At 40.7% G+C, this 15,368-nt stretch overlaps 1 protein-coding gene across 1 annotated transcript in view; it reads right to left on the minus strand.

Moving 5' to 3' along the window:
- Positions 1–755: 755 nt before the first annotated feature.
- The window catches only part of LOC132865864 (histone-lysine N-methyltransferase PRDM9-like), a 52,025-nt gene continuing 37,412 nt past the window's right edge, over positions 756–15,368 (minus strand). Inside the window, exons 4-6 of the mRNA XM_060898367.1 lie at positions 7,697–7,764; positions 7,348–7,526; positions 756–3,067 (exon numbers count right to left, since the gene is read on the minus strand). Coding sequence (XP_060754350.1) covers positions 1,911–3,067; positions 7,348–7,526; positions 7,697–7,764 — 1,404 coding nt within the window. The 3' untranslated portion in view covers positions 756–1,910. The remainder of the gene's footprint in view (positions 3,068–7,347; positions 7,527–7,696; positions 7,765–15,368) is intronic.

A 15,368-nucleotide genomic window follows, 5' to 3' on the forward strand; every position in this document is an offset into this window, starting at 1 on the left:
TTTAAGTGCTCCGTACTCATTTGGTTTGATCGACATTTCCATTAAACATTAAAATCCTGATCAGTAATAATTCCATGAACAATTAGTCTCATGCTGCAGTACTACACTGATAAGTGTTACAGTTAAATCATTATTTGTATGGTGGTAATTAATGACTACTTAAGAGCAAAAGAAAACATTAACAGTCTCATTTTAAACATCACTATAAGGTTACAGATTTTAAAACAGTCATAGAACACTGGTCTACAGCCAAAATGCTTCTGAAATAAATATAGTCAAACTTTATTAATTCTGGATCACTGAGAACGAAAATGAAACTTAAAATTGTTCATTGGCTCATTTTCAAGATTGGCTCTATGAATAAATCTATGAGTGGCTTTGGATAGTACTTACTTTTTTGGCAAAACAATGAATGATGCAATCTGAAGCCGGTATTGCATCATACATGACATTAGGTTATTCCGAGAAGTCACTGATGATGCATTCATAAGTCAACTGACATCACTCTGCTGAACAAACTGGTCTTATATCAGCTCAAAAAAAAAAAAAAAAATCATACAGTGCTATGCACTAAAGATCAAGTATTTGCTTGACAAGAGATGCTCCGTTTCATGAATACAAGAGACAAGCTGCCAATAAATAAACCCACTACATACACACAGAATAAGGATGAAACCTATTCAGTACTGATACATAATTGGTTTTTGCAATTTGGTTCATAATACATTTTATTTATATAAACTTTTTGCTGATTTTCTAGTGTTACATAAAGAGAACAGGTGAAATATCATGTAAACCAACCATAAACACATGAAGAGACCTAGTTTTACAATTTATATTTAAAACATTATGATCTACACAATGTACAAAAGTATAAAATTTAAAATCTTAAATGTCTTGGAAGCCACAGCCAATCAGCTGATTAACTGTCACTTCTAATTCAACACACCAAATTTCATAATAGCCAATTTCATCTCTGAAGCAGACAACTTCTGAAAAATTGTTGACCAGTGTAACATGAACAATAAAGTTCAAAGTACAGGTCATTTTCAGTAAAAATTATAACAACCATATTTAATTTGACAACTTTAAATCATGCAATGTCTCCGAGTTAGTGCACTTGAAGGTCTTAAATGTAACTAAACAAGCAAACATGGGCGGCACGGTGGTGTAGTGGTTAGCGCTGTCGCCTCACAGCAAGAAGGTCCTGGGTTCGAGCCCCGGGGCCGGCAAGGGCCTTTCTGTGTGGAGTTTGCATGTTCTCCCCGTGTCCGCGTGGGTTTCCTCCGGGTGCTCCGGTTTCCCCCACAGTCCAAAGACATGCAGGTTAGGTTAGGTTAACTGGTGACTCTAAATTGACCGTAGGTGTGAATGTGAGTGTGAATGGTTGTCTGTGTCTATGTGTCAGCCCTGTGATGACCTGGCGACTTGTCCAGGGTGAACCCCGCCTTTCGCCCGTAGTCAGCTGGGATAGGCTCCAGCTTGCCTGCGACCCTGTAGAAGGATAAAGCGGCTAGAGATAATGAGATGAGACAAGCAAACATCTTCCCACACTGTGAGCAGTGATACGGCTTCTCTCCTGTGTGAATGCGCTGGTGTATTTGGAGATTACTCTGACGAGTAAAACTCTTCCCACACTGTGAGCAGTGATACGGCTTCTCTCCTGTGTGAATGCGCTGGTGTATTTGGAGATTACTCTGACGAGTAAAACTCTTCCCACACTGTGAGCAGTGATACGGCTTCTCTCCTGTGTGAATGCGCTGGTGTATTTGGAGATTACTCTGACGAGTAAAACTCTTCCCACACTGTGAGCAGTGATACGGCTTCTCTCCTGTGTGAATGCGCTGGTGTATTTGGAGATTACTCTGATGAGTAAAACTCTTCCCACACTGTGAGCAGTGATGCGGCTTCTATCCTGTGTGAATGCGCTGGTGTGTTTGGAGATTACTCTGCTGAGTAAAACTCTTCCCACACTGTGAGCAGTGATATGGCTTCTCTCCTGTGTGAATGCGCTGGTGTATTTGAAGATGACTCTGACGAGTAAAACTCTTCCCACACTGTGAGCAGTGATATGGCTTCTCTCCTGTGTGAATGCGCTGGTGTCGTTGGAGAGCACTCTGTTTAGTAAAATTCTTCCCACACTGTGAGCAGTGATACGGCTTCTCTCCTGTGTGAATGCGCTGGTGTATTTGGAGATTACTCTGACGAGTAAAACTCTTCCCACACCATGAGCAGTGATACGGCTTCTCTCCTGTGTGAATGCGCTGGTGTATTTGGAGATTACTCTGACGAGTAAAACTCTTCCCACACTGTGAGCAGTGATACAGCTTCTCTCCTGTGTGAATGCGCTCGTGTCGTTGGAGAGCACTCTGCTGAGTAAAACTCTTCCCACACTGTGAGCAATGATACGGCTTCTCTCCTGTGTGAATGCGCTGGTGTCGTTGGAGATCACTCCGTTCAGTAAAACTCTTCCCACACTGTGAGCAGTGATACGGCTTCTCTCCTGTGTGAACGCGCAGGTGTTGTTGGAGATGACTCTGATGAGTAAAGCTCTTCCCACACTGTGAGCAGCGATACGGCTTCTCTCCTGTGTGAATGCGCTGGTGTCGTCGGAGAGCACTCTGCTGAGTAAAACTCTTCCCACACTGTGAGCAGCGATACGGCTTCTCTCCTGTGTGAATGCGTTGGTGTCGTTGGAGAGCACTCTGATGAGTAAAACTTTTCCCACACTGTGAGCAGTGATGCGGCTTCTCTGCTGTGTGAATGCGCTGGTGTGTCTTGAGTGCATTCTGATAACTAAAACTCTTTCCACAATCTGAGCAGTGGTGAATTTCCTTCTGTATATCATTATGGGAAGTATCAGAATGGATAATATCAGTTGATGTTGGTTGACGACTGGAGCATTTGGAGGGGATCTGAAGCTTATATTTAATCTCTCCTGATTCTCGCAGTCTCACGTACTCTTCATAGTGGCATCTCTGGATATGCTTGTCGAGGTAAATTTGAGATGTATCGGAACGAGGGCATGTGGAGCATGAAAAAACTTGCAGCAGAGCGTTCTTTACTTCTGGAGAAACGAAAGGACAAAAATAAATTGAACATGAAATGCAACAAGATTATAAAATATAACACTAACCCAATGTAAGGAGTGCTTTTACTGAAACTTAATCAAGATTCTACATGAATTAAGACTGAGACAAAAACAAAAGGTTGAGGACTAAGATATAGCAGCCTCTAGCTTGGAATAGTGGGAGATTCAATAAGGTCCTGGAACAGCAGCTATGCACAGCATTGGCCATAGCCCCATGGGTCTGAGAGACCAAAGGGGAGTTGTTGGTTCCTGTTGGACATCATGTCAAGTCTAGGTAATGGCAAGCCTAGCCTTATTTACATCTCATCCAGGATTGAGAAGGAAACTCAGCCCTCACATTCAAGGTTCTGAAAGATCCAAAAATGGGCCTTATTTATCGAACTGGATATGGATAGATTTATTTGCAAATAGTTTCTAGTAGCATTTACACAAGCAAATATGTATTTTCTATCTGGATTTTTTATATGGATTAGGTTGTCAAGTTTAAAACACTTATTAATTTCAATTGCACACTAATTTCATGAAATTAAGTTTTGTGGGATTTTGTGAAGCCCAGTTGATTCATATTAATGTAATTGATGAAAGCAAGCCAACATCCATAAATTAAGACATATAACAATAGTAATAGTAAGGAACAATAGTAAGGAATTTCCTTACTGCAGTATTTGAAGAATGCCACTGTGTGATTTGTAGTAATAAAGCAACCAAACCCCCATGTGTTTAATTGTTCGTTAATTTATCAGACACTATTTGTTCCTTAACATGTTGAAATTCTTCAGCTGCAAGAGTTTAAAGTGCATATCCTGGACCAATTTATTTTTATTTTTTATATATGAAAAGTATGTTCCTTTACACACTCATCCAGAAGAGTAATTTTGCACAAGACCATCTGTCGACAGCAGAAAAAAATAAAATAAAATGCGTCTGGAAAAATCCCAAGGGAGTCTGGAGCCAGATTCGTGATGTCACCTGCGGAAGCGCCAGCAGGCTGCGAGAGCTTGCACGGTTTCAGTGCACAGCCTGTGTAGACCAAGCGCTCCCATTTCTCTCTCATTGTCCGGTCTTTTGGGAAACGGTGAGTACTAATCCCATCAAGATTGGTGTTGCTACACCCTTCTACGATACATCTGTTAACCATTTTAATAATTACGTGATAATGTTGAAGAAATTTGCAGAAAACCACCAGGTCGTTTTCTCATAAACAAACCACCGCTGACATAGGATTCAGAGGGAGGCGTTCTGCACACGACATCACGAAAATCAGTGTTTGCCGGGAAATTCAAATGCCAAGTTTTTCCAGAGGCAGACTGATTCGCCTCAAATGGCTTGATTTCAACTGAATTTTTCTGGTATTGCGCAAGGTAAAAAAATTTTCAGAGAATGCAGAATGTTATAGATATTTGACCAAAGTTTAATATAAAATAGGAGAATTACATTGATCTTGCTCCTGAATTTACTGGTGATATGCACTTTAAGGAGCTAAAATTTAACATAATTAAAAAGATAAGTTCTCCATGGTATGACTCTTGTGGAATTATTGAATTCCATAAAAATACTAAAACTGTTATTGCCTGTTAAATTGCTTGATAATATAACCATCACATATGCTCCTGAAATAAAGCAAATGTGTTGCAATTGATTTTTATAATGGTTGATGGGTTTGACTGACATCTGCATTATCCAATTAACAACTTACCTTGGTTCAGACACACTGCATGTGTGTTTTCAACTAACTTCTTTCCAGCCAACTGGTTATATTGCACTGAAGGTATTATAATGACGCCCCCCCCCGTGTTTCTGTAATATGGGGAGGTCTGACATTATCCTATATTATGTGTTTACTGTGACAGGGCATTCCCCCCCGATTTCTCCCCAATTTTCTCCCTAATTTAGCCATGGCCAATTCCCACCCATCAGACTCCTCTCCAGTATCACATAACAGCTACCAACCAGGGAGGGCTATCATGTGCTTCCTCCAAGACAAGAAACACCAGTTGACCACGTTTTACTCATACAATGTCAGGGGGCTGCAAAGCACACTCGGACGAAAGCCCAATCCACTTACTTCCTATTAAATGTGCTCTCACACACCCATGACTGGCCAGTGTAACTGACAGGGCAGAGAAGAGAGAGCATGCCATCTCTCCCTCCCAGAGAGCCCGGACAATTTTGCTCTCTTGAGCTCCCAACCACAGATGATTGTGGAATCATCAGGATTTAAAAGTGGCAATATCTGGATGATGGGGAGGATGACGGGGACAACATTTTCTGCTGTGCCGCTCGGGATCCACAGGGCATGCATTTTACGCTACTTCTGGTTAAACTGGGCATGATGAATAAAACTACAACAATATCTTGTGGTTTACTATATACAGTGGTGCTTGAAAGTTTGTGAACCTTTTAGAATTTTCTATATTTCTGCATAAATATGACCTAAAACAACATCAGATTTTCACACAAGTCCTAAAAGTAGATAAAGAGAACCCAGTTAAACAAATGAGACAAGAATATTATACTTGGTCATTTATTTATTCAGGAAAGTGATCCAATATTACATATCTGTGAGTGGCAAAAGTATGTGAACCTCTTGAATTAGCAGTTAATTTGAAGGTGAAATTAGAGTCAGGTGTTTTCAATCAATGGGATGACAATCAGGTGTGAGTGGGCACCCTGTTTTATTTAAAAAACAGGGATATATTAAAGTCTGACCTTCACAACACATGTTTGTGGAAGTGTATCATGGCATGAACAAAGGAGATTTCTGAGGACCTCAGAAAAAGCATTGTTGATGCTCATCAGGCTGGAAAAGGTTACAAAACCGTCTCTAAAGAGTTTGGACTCCACCAATCCACAGTCAGACAGATTGTGTACAAGTAGAGGAAATTCAAGACCATTGTTACCCTCCTCAGGAGTGGTCGACCAACAAAGATCACTCCAAGAGCAAGGCGTGTAATAGTCGGCGAAGTCACAAAGGACCCCAGAGTAACTTCTAAGCAACTGAAGGCCTCTCTCACATCGGCTAATGTTACTGTTCATGAGTCCACCATCAGGAGAACACAGAACAACAATGGTGTGCATGGTAGGGCTGCAAGGAGAAAGCCATTGCTCTCCAAAAAGAACATTAGCAAACTGCAGACGAGCAGCAAAGATCATGTGGACAAGCCAGAAAGCTATTGGAAAAATGTTTTGTGGATGGATGAGACCAAAATAGAACTTTTTGGTTTAAATGAGAAGCGTTATGTTTGGAGAAAGGAAAACACTGCATTCCAGCATAAGTACCTTATCCCATCTGTGAAACATGGTGGTGGTACTCTTATGGTTTGGGCCTGTTTTGATGCATCTGGGCCAGGACAGCTTGCCATCATTGATGGAACAATGAATTCTGAATTATACCAGTGAATTCTAAAGGAAAATGTCAGGACATCTGTCCATGAACTGAATCTCAAGAGAAGGTGGGTCATGCAGCAAGACAACGACCCTAAGCACACAAGTTGTTTTACCAAAGAATGGTTAAAGAAGAATAAAGTTAATGTTTTGGAATGGCCAAGTCAAAGTCCTGACCTTAATCCAATCAAATTGTTGTGGAAGGATCTGAACCGAGCAGTTCATGTGAGGAAACCCACCAACATCCCAGAATTGAAGCTGTTCTGTATGGAGGAATGGGCTAAAATTCCTCCAAGCCAGTGTGCAGGACTGATCAACAGTTACCGGAAACGTTTAGTTGCAGTTATTGCTGCACAAGGGGGTCACACCAGATACTGAAAGCAAAGGTTCACATATTTTTGCCACTCACAGATATGTAATATTGGATCATTTTCCTCAATAAATAAATGACCAAGTATAATATTTTTGTCTCATTTGTTTAACTGGGTTCTCTTTATCTACTTTTAGGACTTGTGTGAAAATCTGATGATGTTTTAGGTCATATTTATGCAGAAATATAGAAAATTCTAAAGGGTTCACAAACTTTCAAGCACCACTGTAGTCAGTTTCGCAATAGCAAGATATGCAGTCGGCTGACTTCACATGTCTCAAAGGAAGCTGATAGACTTCACCTTCTCTGGTTGGTCACAGTCATATGATCAAGAAGACCTACCTGGTTGGTGGAACAGGCCAAAATGAGTTCTCTGGGGAATGCTTAGTTATTGCAGACTGCATTGTACAACAGCTTTCATCCCAGAAACACTGGTAGGCTCAGAAACGTCACGAAATGATGCAGAAAATAACCTCTATAACCTCTTAGACAAAAGTAACACCTTGCTGTCTGGTTGTTCCTGTAGGTGCAGGACTGAGTTCTTTAGTGTACTCCTCTTCATACCACACCAAGAGCTCCTGTCCTGGGTTAATGGATCGACAGCAACGATATAGAATTCCCCCTTGATACTCAAATGCCACAAGATTCTGTTCTTCTTCATTACGGGCACAATTCACATACCTAAAAGAGTGAGGCAACATTTCAGAAAAAGGTAAAAAATCAGATCAGAGTTACAGACTTGGAGAAAGCATGGTGGAGATATCAAGGACATGAAGATAAAGTTCTTCCAACAAATGAGGAGCTGTAAAATCAAATCACTAAAATGACCCAACAGCTGGTGTACTGCTCACCTCATCCAATTCACATGCATCTCTCTTTTGGCATCAATGTATTCTTCACACTGCATGCTCCTGAATACCTGTAGAATAATACCACATTTACTTTTTTTTTTTTTACACGAAATCAATACAGTGGGGCAAAAAAGTATTTAGTCAGCCACCAATTGTGCAAGTTCTCCCACTTAAAAAGATGAGAGAGGCCTGTAATTTTCATCATAGGTACACTTCAAGTATGAGAGACAGAATGGGGGGAAAGAATCCAGGAAATCACACTGTAGGATTTTTAATGAATTAATTGGTAAATTCCTCGGTAAAATAAGTATTTTGTCACCTACACACAAGCAAGATTTCTGGCTCTCACAGACCTGTAACAACTTCTTTAAGAGGCTCCTTTGTCCTGCACTCGTTACCTGTATTAATGGCACCTGTTTGAACTCGTTATCAGTATAAAAGACACCTGTCCACAACCTCAAACAGTCACACTCCAAACTCCACTATGGCCAAGACCAAAGAGCTGTCAAAGAACACCAGAAACAAAAATTGTAGACCTGCACCAGGCTGGGAAGACTGAATCTGCAATAGGTAAGCAGCTTGGTGTGAAGAAATCAACTGTGGGAGCAATTATTAGAAAATGGAAGACATACAAGACCACTGATAATCTCCCTCGATCTGGGGCTCCACGCAAGATCTCACCCTGTGGGGTCAAAATGATCACAAGAATGGTGAGCAAAAATCCCAGAACCACATGGGGAGACCTAGTGAATGACCTGCAGAGAGCTGGGACCAAAGTAACAAAGGCTACCATCAGTAACACACTATGCCGCCAGGAATTCAAATCCTGCAGTGCCAGACGTGTCCCCCTGCTTAAGCCAGTACATGTCCAGGTCCATCTGAAGTTTGCTAGAGAGCATTTGGATGATCCAGAAGAGGATTTGGAGAATGCCATATGGTCAGATGAAACCAAAATAGAACTTTTTGGTAAAAACTCAACTTGTCGTGTTTGGAGGAGAAAGAATGCTGAGTTGCATCCAAAGAACACCATACCTACTGTGAAGCATGGGGATGGAAACATCATGCCTTGGGGCTGTTTTTCTGCAAAGGGACCAGGATGACTGATCCGTGTAAAGGAAAGAATGAATGGGGCCATGTATCGTGAGATTTTGAGTGAAAACCTCCTTCCATCAGCAAGGGCATTGAAGATGAAACGTGGCTGGGTCTTTCAGCATGACAATGATCCCAAACACACCGCCCGGGCAACGAAGGAGTAGCTTCGTAAGAAGCATTTCAAGGTCCTGGAGTGGCCTAGCCAGTCTCCGGATCTCAACCCCATAGAAAATCTTTGGAGGGAGTTGAAAGTCCGTGTTGCCCAGCGACAGCCCCAAAACATCACTGCTCTAGAGGAGATCTGCATGGAGGAATGGGCCAAAATACCAGCAAGTGTGTGTGAAAACCTTGTGAAGACTTACAGAAAACGTTTGACCTCTGTCATTGCCAACAAAGGGTATATAACAAAGTACTGAGATGAACTTTTGTTATTGACCAAATACTTATTTTCCACTATAATTTGCAAATAAATTCTTTAAAAATCAGACAATGTGATTTTCTGGATTTTTTTTTCTCATTTTGTCTCTAATAGTTGAAGTATACCTATGATGAAAATTACAGGCCTCTCTCATCTTTTTAAGTGGGAGAACTTGCACAATTGGTGACTGATTAAATACTTTTTTGCCCCACTGTATATGGCTTTAAATGAGGTTTACAGAAAGAAGAACAATGGCTCATGCCAATATTATTAAGCCTCATGAAGGCTGAATTAAAGGTTTTTGACTGTATCGTAAGATTCACAAAACAGCTGACAAGCTCCGAGATGAATTTAGTAACTATAGGAAAATGCAGGCAAGGCTTTATCATAATTTAGGCAAAGGAAAGGTTTCTCATAAAAGACTTTACTTCTGACATGGCAAAGCTGTACTGTGAATCAGACCTCCCTGATAAATATCCATCTGTCCCTTGTGTTTTGGTCTCTAAACAGACAGCTACAAAAATACACAACTTTAAAAGTCAGTTCTGTCTCTAAATGGGTTTTATATAAAATATTTTTGATCTGTACAAGTAATATTTATTTGGGCGCCAATGTTGTTTTAGTTCAGTGTAGCAGTGTTCATCTTTAATTTAAATGATTTTAAATTTACTTTTAGTCTTGTGTCCTGAAAATAGTAGTTATATTTTAGTCTTTTTTTTTTGTCAAGATTTCATCAGTGGAACTCAATTTTAATTTTAGTCTAATTCTATCAATGTTTTAATCATAATTTCCTCAGATAGTTGCATGGTACTTGTAAAATATGCCCTGCAGTTTTAAGAGGGCCTGTTGCAGCAGGGGTTTAGCCAGATTCCCCCCCAGCATATGGCTGGTTTTGTCACTATGCAGAAGTTACAGTCCTCAGCGTAAATGAGTAAACCCCCTTTGAAAAGTAATTTTTTAAACAATCTCAATGAACACAAACAATTTCCAAAATGCTGACGAGACAAAGTTTTATATATCTGTTTAACTTATAACATGAAAGTAAGGTTAATAATATAACTTAGATTACACGTTTTTTCAGTTTAACTCAAATTAGGGTGGTGCAAAAATATGAGTACACCCCACAACAAAACCTACTACATCTAGTACTTTGTATGGCCTCCATGATTTTTAATGACATCACCAAGTCTTCTAGGTATGGAATGAACAAGTTGGCGATATTTTGCAACATCAATCTTTTTCCATTCTTCAACAATGATCTCTTTTAGTGACTGGATGCTGGATGGAGAGTGATGCTCAACTTGTCTCTTCAGAATTCCCCAAAGAAAATAATTTCTTTACACCACAAAGGTGATGGCTACAAGATGATCAGCAAAGCTTTACTTAACAGTCAGAATACTGTAGCAAAAGTGGTACAAAAATTTAAGAAAGATGGAACTGCAACCATCTCACAGAGACGTCCAGGTCATCCATGGAAGTTAACACCTCGACAGGAGTGTCTTCTGATGAGAAGGGGTGAAGAAAATTGGCATGCAAGTTCACTGCAGTTACCTAAAGAAGTAGAAAGCCAAACTGGGGTGACTATTTCCGGTGACACAATACGGCATACACTGCAGAGGAATGGCATGCATGGATGCTGTCCATGAAAGAAGCATCTCCTAAAGCCCAGGCACAAAAAAGCCCACCTCAAGTTTGCCAGGGCCCATGCTGACAAAGATGAAGCCTACTGGGACTCTACTCTGGAGTGAGGAGACCAAGATAAATGTTTTTGGAACTGATGGCTTCAAAACTGTATGGCGTTGCAAAGGTGAGGAATACAAAGAAAAATGCATGGTGCCTACAGTGAAACATGGTGGTGGCAGTGTCCTTATGTGGGGCTGCATGAGTGCTGCTGGTGTCGGGGAGCTGCATTTCATTGATGGCATCATGAATTCACAGATGTATTGCTCTATACTGAAAGAGAAGATGCTACCATGACTCCATGCCCTTGGTCATCGTGCACTTTTCCAACATGACAATGATCCTAAACACACATCTAAGGCCACTGTTGGATTTCTGAAGAAGAACAGGGTGAAAGTGATTCAGTGGCCAAGTATGTCTCCTGATCTGAACCCAATCGAACACCTATGGGGAATTCTGAAGAGACAAGTTGAGCATCACTCTCCATCCAGCATCCAGTCACTAAAAGAGGTCATTGTTGAAGAATGGAAAAAGATTGATGTTGCAAAATGTCACCAACTTGTTCATTCCATGCCTAGAAGACTTGGTGCTGTCATTAAAAATCACGGAGGCCATACAAAGTACTAGATGTAGTAGTTTTTGTTGTGGGGTGTACTCATTTTTGCACCACCCTAATTTGAGTAAAACTGAAAAATGTGTAATCCAAGTTATATTATTAACCTTACTTTCACGTTATAAAAGTTACAGATGTTATTTTAAAATTTGTCTTGTCAACATTTTGGAAATTGTGTTCATTGAGATATTGTTTAAAATGTTACTTTTCAAAGGGGGTGTACTCATTTACGCTGAGCACTGTATGTGGAGTTAGCCACGACTGTAATGGTGATGAGCGCTATTTTCATATGAAGACGTTACTTTGTTCAGACCAATGCCGTGTGTGTGTCCTGACTCATATACCGGTTAGAATCCAGGAGCATTATGAAAGCCATGTGAGCAGGGAAGTGAGCGAGTCTAGCAAACCGGATTTACTCCCGCTTCCCAACTACAGTCAGGAACGTGAAAAAGAGGGAAGGCAACATACTGGAATGGATTTTGCTAAGGATATTTCCCCTAGCTGTAAAAATCCCCTTGAGAAGTAAGCTAGGATGACTGTCTGAACAGAACCAGCTATCTTGGGTCACGTTTATTCGTCAGGGCATAATGAACAGAGATTTTGTTTTGCTGTGCTTTTAGCGGCCCTCTCTGTGGGCCTGTCATTTCAGGTTCACATGACAGCATACGTGTTCTCACCGGTCAATCACAACCAAGTTAGCTAATGCGCATTAACATTCTACACTAATGCAAAAGCAGTGTGCAGCAGTGAAACAAAAGCCATGGAAAGGCCAAAATTAAAGGAGGGTCCAAAAAAAACAAACAAACCAGGCATTAGAGGCATAGGCTTCCAAATGTTTAAAAAAAAAAAATCTACAAACTGTTTGGGCATCAGCACCCTGAATTGGCCTGCAATGCCATTTTCAAGGACCAGAATGAAGAGCTTAAAATGGACATTAAAACATAGCTATAGACTAGGCTGTTGCCTCTCACGGTTACCAGAGGACTAGCCCCCCTGTAACCCTAGCTGTATAGGTGAGAGGCCGAGGGCTATAGAAACGAAGGTCAGCGCCGCCCAATGTGCCTGACTGCATGGAGCGGGAAGGACTTTAGAGATGGGCTAGGCTGCATGTTCATTTAAAACTGCTGTAACTTGCCCAACCATAACTGACTATCATATGTACCAGAGATTTCCAAGCTTGTTGGGGCTGAAGCACATCAAAGGTCAAATCAGAATGTCAAGGCACACGAAATTAAAAGTTGGCTATCGATTATAAAGAATGTCACACACATTATGATGGGCTAGAAGGTCATTTGCAAAATTTGACCCAGATTGCACTCCAGCAGATTGTCAAATAATTATTAAAACAGATACAATGGTGCTTAAAAGTTTGTGAACCCTTTAGAATTTTCTATATTTCTGCATAAATATGACCCAAAACATCATCAGATTTTCACACAAGTCCTAAAAGTAGATAAAGAGAACCCAGTTAAACAAATGAGACAAAAATATTATACTTGATCATTTATTTATTGAGGAAAATGATCCAATATTACATATCTGTGAGTGGCAAAAGTATGTGAACCTCTAGGCTTAGCAGTTAATTTGAAGGTGAAATTAGAGTCAGGTGTTTTCAATCAATGGGATGGCAATCAGGTGTGAGTGGGCACCCTGTTTTATTTAAAGAACAGGGATCTATCAAAGTCTGATCTTCACAACACACGTTTGTAGAAGTGTACCATGGCATGAACAAAGGAGATTTCTGAGGACCTCAGAAAAAGTGTTGTTGATGCTCATCAGGCTGGAAGAGGTTACAAAATCATCTCTAAAGAGTTTGGACTCCACCAATCCACAGTCAGACAGATTGTGTACAAATGGAGGAAATTCAAGACCATTGTTACCCTCCCCAGGAGTGGCTGACCAACAAAGATCACTCCAAGTGCAAGGTGTGTAATAGTCGGCGAGGTCACAAAGGACCCCAGGGTAACTTCTAAGCAACTGAAGGCCTCTCTCACATTGGCTAATGTTAATGTTCATGAGTCCACCATCAGGAGAACACTGAACAGCAATGATGTGCATGGCAGGGTTGCAAGGAGAAAGCCACTGCTCTCCAAAAAGAACACTGCTGCTCGTCTGCAGTTTGCTAAAGGTCACGTGGACAAGCCAGAAGGCTATTGGAAAAATGTTTTGTGGACAGATGAGACCAAAACAGAACATTTTGGTTTAAATGAGAAGCGTTATGTTTGGAGAAAGGAAAACACTGCATTCCAGCATAAGACCCTTATCCCATCTGTGAAACATGGTGGTGGTAGAATCATGGTTTGGGCCTGTTTTGCTGCATCTGGGCCAGGACGGCTTGCCATCATTGATGGAACAATGAATTCTGAATTATAGCAGTGAATTCTAAAGGAAAATATCATGACATCTGTCCATGAACTGAATCTCAAGAGAAGGTGGGCCATGCAGCAAGACAACGACCCTAAGCACACAAGTCATTCTACCAAAGAATGGTTAAAGAAGAATAAAGTTAATGTTTTGGAATGGCCAAGTCAAAGTCCTGACCTTAATCCAATCGAAATGTTGTGGAAGGACCTGAAGCGAGCAGTTCATGTGAGGAAACCCACCAACATCCCAGAGTTGAAGCTGTTCTGTACGGAGGAATGGGCTAAAATTCCTCCAAGCCGGTGTGCAGGACTGATCAACAGTTACCACAAACGTTTAGTTGCCGTTATTGCTGCACAAGGGGGTCACACCAGATACTGAAAGCAAAGGTTCACATACTTTTGCCACTCACAGATATGTAATATTGGATCATTTTCCTCAATAAATAAATGATCAAGTATAATATTTTTGTCTCATTTGTTTAACTGGGTTCTCTTTATATACTTTTAGGACTTGTGTGAAAATCTGATGATGTTTTAGGTCATATTTATGCAGAAATATAGAAAATTCTAAAGGGTTCACAAACTTTCAAGCACCACTGTAGGTAAATCAGACAGGCAATTGTATAATTTTTTTTAAAAAACGTGAGGCAACGCTCATTACAGTGTTTTCCATGAGTTACCTAGACTGTAGTGAGTGAAGGAAGCATTTTCAGAACACAAACACCATTTGATTTGAGACTGATAACATTACAGTGGTGCTTGAAAGTTTGTGAACCCTTTAGAATTCTCTATATTTCTGCATAAATATGACCTAAACATGATCAGATTTTCACACAAGTCCTAAAAGTAGATAAAGAGAACCCAGTTAAACAAATGAGACAAAAATATTATACTTGGTCATTTATTTATTGAGGAAAATGATCCAATATTACATGTCTGTGAGTGGCAAAAGTATGTGAACCTCTAGGATTAGCAGTTAATTTGAAGGTGAAATTAGAGTCAGGTGTTTTCAATCAATGGGATGACAATCAGGTGTGAGTGGGCACCCTGTTTTATTTAAAGAACAGGGATCTATCAATGTCTGATCTTCACAACGCTTGTTTGTGGAAGTGTATCATGGCACGAACAAAGGAGATTTCTGAGGACCTCAGAAAAAGCGTTGCTGATGCTCATCAGGCTGGAAAAGGTTACAAAACCATCTCTAAAGAGTTTGGACTCCACCAATCCACAGTCAGACAGATTGTGTACAAATGGAGGAAATTCAAAACCATTGTTACCCTCCCCAGGAGTGGGCGACCAACAAAGATCACTCCAAGAGCAAGGCGTGTAATAGTCAGCGAGGTCACAAAGGACCCCAGGGTAACTTCTAAGCAACTGAAGGCCTCTCTCACATTGGCTAATGTTTATGTTCATGAGTCCACCATCAGGAGAACACTGAACAACAATGGTGTGCATGGCAGGGTTGCAAGGAGAAAGCCACTGCTCTCCAAAAAGAACATTGCTGCT

This window comes from Neoarius graeffei, chromosome 18 (genome assembly GCF_027579695.1).
Source record: "Neoarius graeffei isolate fNeoGra1 chromosome 18, fNeoGra1.pri, whole genome shotgun sequence".
NCBI classification, from domain to species: domain Eukaryota; kingdom Metazoa; phylum Chordata; class Actinopteri; order Siluriformes; family Ariidae; genus Neoarius; species Neoarius graeffei.